The sequence below is a fragment of the Odocoileus virginianus genome, chromosome 17, assembly GCF_023699985.2.
Source record: "Odocoileus virginianus isolate 20LAN1187 ecotype Illinois chromosome 17, Ovbor_1.2, whole genome shotgun sequence".
Classification (NCBI taxonomy): Eukaryota; Metazoa; Chordata; class Mammalia; order Artiodactyla; family Cervidae; genus Odocoileus; species Odocoileus virginianus.
Genome location: NC_069690.1, coordinates 9,756,400 through 9,767,557, shown reverse-complemented (window position 1 = coordinate 9,767,557; position 11,158 = coordinate 9,756,400). Strand labels below are relative to the sequence as shown.

Sequence of the window (11,158 nt, the reverse complement as noted above, 5' to 3'; positions counted from 1 at the left end):
TAAACTGCAGTTTGTTTTTCCTTACCTCAGTTTTTGAGTATTTAAAATCTAACCTTGTGGATTCTTCCCAAAGCTGAGGTTTTTCCAGCACCCGCGTGCCATGTTTCACATTCATTCCCTCGCCCACGCTGGCTAGACTTTCTCCGCGGTGGTCCCACATCTCCAGTCCACCCCTTTCCTGACAGTGAGGGCACTGAGACTTGTGAAGTGACTCACCTGGACCTTGAAGGTGGTTATGGGCCCATAGAGAAATTCATGGTAATTGTGCAGTGGCTGTTACTTAACATCGTAACATCCCAGTATTTTCTTTACCTAGAACTTAAGGAACTGGACAGTTCAACTACTTATCTCCCTTTTGATCTTTGTACATTCAGCATGACATAATCCAAATAATTACCAGCTGCCCAGAATATGAAGGTTCCCGGCTCCCAAGAGCCACATAGCTTCCTGATCTCCTTTTTGGCAAAAAGCCATTTGTCTTGAAAGCTTCCTTTGGGGGGATTCTGACAGTATTTCTAAATTCAGAATATTCCTAAGAACTTCGATGTCAGGGAGATTATTTTGGTAACAGGCACATATTGATTGCAACTCACCATGGTTAACTTCAACAATTAGCATTAGTTAGTTGTTAACTTCAACATAAGCAGCCATGTAGCACAACCGCAAGGTCTACGGTCAGTGGCGTCTGGCCAGGACACTAGAGACTCCTGCAGCCAGGCTGAGAGGCTCCAGTTGGTCAGCCTTTTACACTGGTATCTGACAGCACAGAAGAAATCGCAACTCTGAATGACGCCACAGTAGCAACTGTTTCTAAACAGAATGTTTATACTGGTTTCCAAAGTGATGCAACAGCATGTAACTGAGTTGAAGGGAACTCAATCCTAAATGTGTGATTCCACTTCAGATAATTTCTGAGGCTTGCCTCAGATTGATGGTTCCAGGTTCAAAGACAGTGCATTCCCAACAGGACCATCTGCTCTGGCTGACAATGTAATTGAGGAAAATCATGGCATATCTACTAGAACGAATAGTATACAAACACTGGTAGTTAAGGAAACATGTTTTCTAGCTAACCTGTACTTTGCTATTTATTTTGTAAGGTTCATAATTTTATTTCATGGTTCACAAAGCAGAGAACCCTGGGGTCTCTAAAGACACCTGCAAAGGGTCAAAACAATTTTCCTGATACTCATTCTTTTCCATTGTTTTGACATTTGCAGTGATGATAAAAAAGCAAGGGTGGGTAATACTGCTGGCACCTTTCACAAATCAAGACAGGGGCACCTATCTGTACAAGGAGTCACTGTAGTTGTCACTGCCCTATAATTTAAAAAGCTTAATGTCCTTGATGAAGCAGTAAAAACATTATTAAATTTGACCCGTGACTGCTTGTCTCAATATTCTCTGTAATGTCAAACACTGCTGGTGCACACTGAGGTGTAACTGTCACCTTAAGGAAAAAAAAAAAGACTTGTGTGGCTGAGTCCTGAGCTGAACTAGCTGCTTTTGTCATCAAACATTTTTACTTGCAAAACAACTGACACAATCTAGTTATGCAGATCTAGATGTTCAGCAGATATAAACTACAAAAGATTCATTTTCATGGTTCCAGAGTCCACATTTCAACTAATCACAAGTGTCTAGAAAGGTTATTAAATCCGCCTTCCAGTGCAGGAGACCAGTTCAATCCCTGGTCAAAGCACTAAGATCCCACATGCTATGTGGCCAAAAAAGACTTTTCCTTTCCTAACTAAATAGCTGTATGAGGCCAAATTTTGAATACAGAAGAGTCTCTGTTCAAAAAAGTTGTAAAAAATAGTACAGTGCCATTCATTCTTGCTTGACTTCTGTTTGGGGAAACATGCTCACATTATTGCTTACATTAACATGCAATGCTTATTAGTGTCATTTAAATGGGTTAACAGTTTTAAAAAGTTGTTTTAACTATTAATAATAAGTAGGAATAGATACAATCCCACATAAACTAGTGCTCTTTGGGATCATCAATAATTTGAATATGGTTACTTTATAGTAAACTTCTAAATCAGGGAGTTTAAAATCTTTTATTCTTTTTCAAAATTGAGCTGGTTATTCTAGGTTTTTTCACTTTCATATTTATGTGAATTTATGGCGGGGGAGCCTTCTATGATACCGACAGAAATGATACCGACATCAACTTTATAGGTATTTTTGGTGAAAACTGGCATCTCACAAGTTCTGAATCATGAATGTATTTTCTCTCTCCATTTGTTTTAATCTTCAGTTTTTTCAGCATGATTTTGTAGTTACCTTTTGTTAAATTTATCACCAGTTAATTCTCTATTCTTGTTTTGCAAAATTTCATATTGGTTTTATTGCTCTTTTAATTTTGAGACCTTGCTAAACAAGCTTTTTAAAGAGCTATTTTTATAAAAACATTGCTTAGGATTTGCTGCATACAAGATTAGGTCACCTATGAATAAAAATAGCTTTACATCTTCAAAAAAATTGCATATTTTTGATTATAGACAGATCCTAAGAAAAAGTTTGAGAACCACTACAGTGAGATATCTGCTTACATGGAGACCAACCTCTTGCTATTGTACCAATGCCTGTGTTGAAATGATTGTCAACAATTACACCTTTTTTTGGTGTGATGTCTACATTTGGATACTAGGGAGGAGGATCATTGAAAAATGTTTACCTCGAAAGTTTCCTATTAATCTTTTTCCCATTCTTCCCTTCTGTTTTAGTTACTTTTAGAGTGGCAACAACTCTTATTTTTAGTTCCTTCTGTCAGACCATCAACCATCATCCTATTCAGAGGAAAGTTATGGAAGATCCCTTATAGTTTATTACTAATTCATTCTGTTTCTTCTTGTACAGCACTCAATACTGCTGCCCAGTATTGAGCTACCTGTTTTGTGATTTAAACACTTCTCCAAATAATCCTGAAGAACAGTCATGGTGTTAACATACACGTGAGGGGACAAGCTCAGAAGCTCAGCCTGCCCTCAGTTTAAGCCCGAGTAATGCACTGCTGCAGCTCCTCTTTATACTATAGCCCATCATATGGATGGTCTAAGTGGCAACTCGGTATCACAGACACAGCACCAGGTTAAAGTTTTTAAAAAACAATTCTTAACTATGCTGTAAGAGAACCTGTACGGAAAAATTTTAACTTGTTTCTATTAGGGAAGGGAAAAGAGGAAAATTCCGTTGATAAAAACCAGTTGATTCTAAGTATGTCTACGAGAACAAATCTTGATTCTGAAAAGGAGCTCCCAGGGACCATTTTTCTTCTCCCTCTTGATGTTGATAAACATGAAGAAAGAGGGCAGAGACCCAGGAGAAACACCAGTATGCCCAGGACCTGAGCAGCAAGATGGTCCCTAAGACAAATCAAAAAACGAAAAGGGATTTTTCCAACTAATACAGTAATTTCCTATAGGAATATAGGTGGTGGGGGGAAGAAGACAGGAGTTCTAAGGTTTAAAAAAGCACTTCTGTGGAGTTTATGGTTAATGACTCGACTTTAAAGCAATACAAAGCTAGGTGGGGGCTCTCTAGCTCTACTGAGAATTAACTGTGAAATGAATTTAGGGTAACATTCTCAGTCATACACCAAAAAACTTGAATTCAAACACTGGTTTTAAAAAAATCAACTTAAAATATTCATAATTTGAAGACCTTTACAATTCATGGTGAAGGACAGCATGTTCACTATGTGCTTATACATTGTTATTTCAAGTTAATAAAATTTAACATCCATGACCTCTTCATCTGAATGAAATGCTTAAACTGGTTAAAATGATGGAGGTAGCCCACGTCAGCACTGATGGGTTTTTCTGACCTCTGCATGGACCTCACAAACTACTGGAATGCACAGTGTGATGCAGTGTTTTCACATGTCCCAACCCCTCTTCTCTCTATACTACCTTAGTATCCAGTATGAAATGGTTCTTGTGGTTTAAGAGAGATTTAAGTAAAACTGCCATTCTCCATGTTGTTTCCACAGTCCAGTAATTTATTTTAAATTTGAGTAATTTCAAATTCCACAAACAAAACTGAAGAACAGCAATATTTTGTCTGAATTCTTTCTTCTGTACACTCAGTGATCTAAAACACCACAATATCCAACATACACACACCTCAGGGAAGGGTTAGTAAATACACACAGATTGGAATCATGGTGCTCTGTTCCTGAATGGAATGGTCCCACAGAAAGCACAGGATACAAGCACAACGTAAGGGCACCTGTTACATGTGAAGTGAGCAGAAACACACTAGCGTCTTCTATATGCGTCATGAGGAAACCTGCATAGGTTAGAGGGCCTTTTATGCTCATTTAAGTCAGGCAAGTTGTCTGTAATGCATTTTTCAAACAATTTGGAGAGCACTGCGATCCCATGGAGGATATGCTCGTTAGTGTTGTCTTTGTTGGCATTGACAGTCTTGCATGGTCATATACCAGTATTTTTGCTTTAGCTTGTCTTGGAATAAAAGATTTAAATGCATTTAGACAATACATACTGTAAGCTGTTTACATACACTAAATTTAAGAGATTCAATATTAGAGTTTTTTTTTTCTTTAAACACTACAGAGTGCAAATCAGGTTCTTCACAACAGATTGAGTATTAAGCAGTTCTTCAAAGAATGAGGGGGGAAGAAGAAAAGCCCAAGTGAATAAAACATTGAAACTATTCCCCTTTGAAAATAAATTCTAAAATGATACGGAATGTGAAATAAGCTTTTAACATAGGTGATCCGAGTTTATAGTTAGAAACAAAAAGTAGTCCTTCATGAAATAAAGGTTACAAGAACATGTGCCTGTTTTCCCCTGTTATAAACTGAGAAGCGGGTAGAGACGATGTTTCGGTACGAAAATAGGCGACTACAGGATCAGCGTTCCGTCTCACATGCTGTACCCAAAGCCAGGCTGTGGCTGCCCATAGGGTGGTGCAGTGTACCCATACCCAAACGGCGCCTGGGCAGGGACTGCAACGCTGGGTCCTGCTGTCAGCATCAACTGGGGCTGGCCTACAGAAGAGAAGAGGGGAGCGGGTGGGGGCGAGGAGGCGGAGAGACCGTTAGCACTGCAGGACGACCACACCCGACCCCCGACTCCAGCAGCATAACCACAACTCAGAATGAATTTCGGGGGGAGGCACTTCTGACTGACTGTCTCAATTTTAGCATGGCAGTCACCCTAGGAAGGGTCCTGCCTAAAAAGCCAACAAAAACCATGCAGGGCCAAGGGCCAGAGCTGTAAAAGTAATTATGTTACTTCAAATGTCATGTAAAGCAATATGCACATGCATGCTCAACATGCTTAGGCAAGACATTCAGCAATAAGCCTATCACTACCACATGGTGTTTGCACATTTTATCTGGTGACAATATAATTAGCACAGGAAAACAATTTTTTAAGCTACACATTTAACACAACTGAACTTTTAAAGTTAAGATTTTAATTCTTGATTTAGACGTGTCTAAATGGTAACAAGACCAAGTATCCAGTACCAAAAAAAGAAAAAGTTGAGACATATTCAAATATGCATTAGGTGTGAAATACATTAGAGGATACAACCTCTTTCAAATACTAAGCTAACACTCATGAAGTTTAAACAGTTACTGTACAGAGGAACCAACCTGTGGAGAAACTAGCTAAATAGAAGAACATACCTAGCACCTCTCCCCACCTCCTGCAAAAGAAGTGATCTTAATCTCCCTCTCTAATGTAAATCCAGAGTAGTATTTCTCCCACAAGTGACCTAATGTCTCTCCTTTGGTGAATAAAAACCCAAACTGCCTTCAGTGAATAAACTCTTCAGGAACCAGCAGTTTGTTAAAAAACCATTTCTAACTTTGATACTGACATTTCCCTTGAAGTTTCAACCCCACTTTTTTTTCCTAAACAACATAAGCATTTTTTTTCATTAAGCTTTTCAGTTTCTTTGTATCACAATGGAATAATGAGAAAACAAGAACAATAAGGAAAAACTGCATGAGTGTGCAAATCTCTAATAAAGAGCAGAGAACTTCAAGGCAACGGGAGGCAGGAGGGAGCTGCCTGACAAAGTGCCAGAGCCGTTCTCACATCATGCTTCTCCACAGCCAGCGGGCCAGGACCGGGGTGTGTGTGGGTACGTGGGGGTGGTACCGGGGGTGGAGTGCTGAGAAGGCGGCACTGTCAACAGCTGTCTTTAGCTCAACTCCATTTTCAACTGCTTACAGGACTATCCATTTAAACACCCTCAAGGTAAGCCAAATTCAGTAGCTTCCCCCAATTATTCCCCCCACCCTGTTTCTACCTTGTTTCTTATCACAAATATGTCAAACATCTTGTTCCCATCTCTAAGAATCTACTTTATGTTCTCCAACTTTATCAAAAGGACCCTGTCCTCTAAATTCCCAAAGTCCTTTTCATGTGAAGTAAAAACTGGAGATAATGCCACAAGAGATTTGTGTAGTGTCATCTCCTTTAGCAGGCTGAGATACAGTAGTTGTAATTGTATACCTTCCTCCCAACACCACCTGGTTAAAGTGCTATAACCTACACCCTTCAAATTCACTACTCAAATCACTCTGTTCACCAAGAGAAACAGAAGGGAGAAGGATTTCAGAAAGGCACATGTAAGAAAACATTAAATTGCCTTAAATATTCAGAGAGTCTGAAGATCCTCTCTGGAAAATCTTCAAATGGAAACTACTCAGTTATCAGTTTCAGTCAGAATTTAAAGAGATGTACTCCTTCTGTAAAGCATACTTAAGATGACTATGGCATGTTCTCTCACCTTCTCCACTTGAAAATTGAGTTCACCAATAATTCTTTGTCAGTAACTCATGAATAGGCAATCAGTGATCAGGCAATAGATAAATCAGGTTCTGATCTCAAGTAACTGTTTTTTGAGATTATCTTTGCATTTAAAATTATCTTAGTGAATAACATCAATGCCTGCTCTAAGGTTGTTTTCAGAAAAAACTGACAGTAGAGACTTATTCCTTAACTTACTGAGCCTATGGCACTTTAGAATGAACTGTTTGTCTACTATATTTCTGAGGTTAAGCAAAGAAAGAGATTACCATAAACAATAGGTTGTGTCTCCGTAGCTTGTTCTTCCTCTTTTCTCAGTGATTCTGAAGCATCTAATTTATCCACCTAGAGAAAAACAGGTAATGGTAATTAGAACCTCAAAAGTATTATAAACCTAGGTTTATGGCAGAAAGTGGAAAAGCCTTAGTATGTTAAATTTTGTCAAAATAAAACAGACTAGAGTAGAAAGAACATTTTCAGGCCCCTTCAAATTCAATGGTAATGTTCATACTTCAGTCAAGGTGATTTTTAGCACTGTCATTATAAACCCTCAGGAAGGAGGGATTTATAAATGCCATAAAAGCTCACGCCAGGCTACAACTGGGCATGCTAGGATGCAGCCAGCCTGAGGGAGGGAGATAACCAGAAGGAACCACTTTCTCTGATGAAGTTTTAGCCCTATTAAAGATAATAATGAACTCATGACTGGGCAAGACTTCCTTCCCCAAAGGAAATGGTATTCAAAAAAGTGAAACAAGTCTTGTGACTGGATAAGTACGTTTGCAGAACCAACTATCTTTTTTGCCAACTGTGCACAGCTTCTGTCAATACTAATTATGTGTGGGCTGAAGTTTAAGATTCAAGTGGCTCCATATTTAATCTTTTTTATATAAAGACAGGCTGCATGTGTTAATGCTCTGTTTTCTAAGTAACCAAGAATGTCTGATTTTCCCCCAACTTCTTTGAGAAAGAAATGTTTAGCTTTTAATTAAGCCCAAGAAGTAAATGACTGTTATATACTAGCTATTCTAAATAAAAGTGGATAGTATCAGACAGAAATAATACTCTAGAGGAGTCCAAACATATTAGTGAAAGAAAAGAGCTGAAATACATAGATCCTTCCCTAACTAGTTGTGTGACCTTGGCAAACGACTGCACTGACCCTCAAATTTCCTTGTCTATATAGTCAGTCAGCTGAATGAGAAAATCTACAAAGCTCCTTCTAGGATTAGCACAATTTGAATCTGGAATTCTGTGAAGGATTAGGGAGGATGGCAGCAGGACACAGACTAGGAAATCTCCACCATACCACTTCCACTTGCCTATTAAACTGTGCTGTATCTGTCTTTTAGACTATATAGTCTTGTCGTTGGTATATCATTACACTTGATGTGAAACTAAGTTTCAAATCTCAATGTTATCTATTACTAGAGGGTTTCAAAGTCCTAAGGGTGCTGAGATGGGGAGGCAAGAGTGCAGGATAGAACTTTTTTATGAGTGTTCACTGCATGTCCTTCAAAAAAGGCAAATAGTGAAAAATCACTCACAAAAAAAAAAAGACATGCAGGGCTTCAGTGAAAAGGCTTTAAAGACTTGGTCCGGGAAAGGTTAAAGCAGCACCTAGTTTCTATTTGCAACTATTTAAAAAACACTGTTTCAATCCTACACAGGCCATTAAGGTTAGGACAGTATTTTACATGTATTTTAATTGTTTTATAGTGAGTATCTTAAATGTGGGTCTAATCCACCCTAATTTGTCACAGAGCAAAATGTGAGAAAAGTAACATGAGTCAGACTCTAGACACCTTCAGATAAAATGTGGTTTTTCTACCTAGGAAGATGAGTTATTAGTTTACTTCTGTATTTCATTTTTAAAATTTTATAACCTAAGGGCTCATGTGTTAAAACTACCCCGCTATCAAATGAAAGACTACTATGGAATGTAAGTACCACAAGAAACACTATTTCGCACCCAAACTTAAAAACAAAAATCACTACAGCTCTCTAATTTAAAATACAATCTGTGACACCAAGGACAGTCAGATGGGGTTTTGCTACGTATCCAAGAGTGAGCTAAAGAAGTTATTTTTAAAAAGTACATGGATGAGTGTACATTAATAACTTCTAAGAAAAATCAAACAAAAAAACCCACTGCATAATACATTGCCAGACTTTCAAGGAAAAGATTCTAAAGTGAACATATGTTTAAAAGTTAATGTATGAGTTGGATGTTGAAGACAGAAGTATGTTAAAGATTCAGAAGAGCTAGCAATGTCTAATGCCCAGGCACAGACATAGGCAGGTTGGGCATACAGACAAAACAAAAAGTAACAACTGTGAAGGAGGAGCATGGAGCTAAGCAAATATTGATTTTTCTATTTAATGGGACAGCCTCTGGCACAGCAATATCCAATTATTGTTTCCAATGACCCAATTTGGACTCCTCCAAACAGAAAAGCAAAGAAGGCTTTTATGAACACAAGCTTTTGTTAAGAGCTGTAACAAAAGTTTCTGATCCTTAGATTAAAAAAGAAAAATTACAGGTAAACATGTCACTGAGTTCAGTTCCATTTGTACTATTGAAAATTCACGATAATGTAAAAGGCTTTTCCACAAAGACTGCAATATGCTGCAGAGGAAAAGTTTAACATGCAGTCAGTTATTTTGGTGTATGTGTGCATGAAAAAAGGCAAAAGTACTGAAGCAAGAAGTGAGATCTGAAGATGACTGTTGCTATACAGGCTCTCAAGAAACACACACAGCCCACAGCAATGCTTTCAGAGTTTCAAAAGTAGTATGATGTAATTGCAATGACTGCTGTACATGCTTGATTTAAAACAATGCATAACACTGCAGTTCAATTACCTATTTTTCACACACACGCTTTCTAACTGCCTTGCTTACTAGCTGCTGAAGGGCCTCACACACAATGCATTTTACTCAGGTTTGCCCTAAGTTCCAATGGTGACTCCAGTTTGGTTCAACATAATTCCAAAGTACTGTCCCCCCTCCAAATTATTTTAAATTGCTTTAACTGTCCTTTACCTTCCCACCCTTTTCTCACCACAATTTGATACCAGACATAAGTTTATAAGTTTGTTTCATTTATACTGGGACAGGGACAAGCCAATGAAGGAAGCAGCAACCAAAAGGTGCCTAAATTTGACTTTGGACAAGCCAAAGGGATGAGTAACAGCAAATTTGTAGCTTCAGAGATGTACCTTATTATAGAAAGCAGAGGTTAAAATGGTTTCATATTTTACAGAAATAATCCATGTTGCTTAGCAACAATTGTAGCAAGCTAATCTGATGATTTAAAAAGTTTTGATTCCTCTTGAAAATGAACTAGCACCATAAGAACTGGACACCTGGAGAAACATGAGGAAAGTCTCTTCGGAAGCAGCTAGTATCTCTTGTATCTACTTTCAGCAAAAAATTAGTAAGAATCAAGAGATCAGAAACTGGATCACAGTCCTTCAATACCCCCAAAAAAAACAAAAAAACAAAAACACACACACCCCCCAAAAAGCCTTTTAGGGCATGTATATACATATTTAAATTCAACAACTGTCAGGCACGCTCACAAAATAATACCAGAGGCTGTTTAAAATTTACTTTGAGTATTGAGAAAAATCCTATTATGGTCCAGATACCCTGACAGGGAAGAGAAATTTCCTGAAACTTTGGAATTAATATGGAAACTCAACATGCTCAGTTTTTAATAATATATTTAAGAGAGACTGTGAACCAACTACTGATAAGCCTCCTGCCCTTCCTAAAGCCTATTAGCCGATTAGTAGCAAACATCTACTAATGTCCTAGAGCTCTATTATAGTTATATTTTAAGGGACTTGCAGAGGCTTTAGTGAAAATTTATTGGGGGGAAAAAGCAGAAGCAGCAGTGTAGAAAAGGAAGGAAAAAAAATCATGCAAATTCCTTAGACTTAGTCCTCCAGACTTAAAGATGGAAAAGAATCAACTTTCACCTTTTCCTTTATTGCATCAACCTGCAAAGGAATTCAGAAGGTGCAGCTTAGAAAAAAAATCAAATTCCATATTGAGCATAAAAAGGTAGAATCAGCAACAAAGGTTTAGGGGAGAAACATCTAACCACTAAAAAAAGGTATGAGAGAAGTGAAAATAAAGGGCATACTGGAAGCAAAACTCAGAATTCTTTTTTAACTTCAGAGCTTATTGCAGAAGAATTTATGCTAAAGTCAAGTGTGAAAGAAAGCAGCTTAATCGCTAGTAAAATTTACAGCACTTTGGTTAACAGCAGCTTAGAGCCAGGTCTCACAAGTTGGCAGTATGCATAAAAGAAGCTATTCTCATCTGTGGCTAAGATAATAAAGCAACTTTCT

The 11,158-nt window shown here is 38.0% G+C and overlaps 1 protein-coding gene across 2 annotated transcripts in view; it reads right to left on the bottom strand.

Moving 5' to 3' along the window:
• Positions 1 to 3,985: 3,985 nt before the first annotated feature.
• CLTC (clathrin heavy chain) overlaps positions 3,986 to 11,158 on the bottom strand; it is a 64,597-nt gene continuing 57,424 nt past the window's right edge. Inside the window, exons 31-33 of one of the 2 annotated variants that reach the window (XM_020908755.2) lie at positions 10,784 to 10,804; positions 7,067 to 7,142; positions 3,986 to 5,020 (exon numbers count right to left, since the gene is read on the bottom strand). In XM_020908755.2, coding sequence (XP_020764414.1) covers positions 4,896 to 5,020; positions 7,067 to 7,142; positions 10,784 to 10,804 — 222 coding nt within the window. In that variant the 3' untranslated portion in view covers positions 3,986 to 4,895. The remainder of the gene's footprint in view (positions 5,021 to 7,066; positions 7,143 to 10,783; positions 10,805 to 11,158) is intronic. The other variant, XM_020908757.2, reaches the window with a different exon arrangement.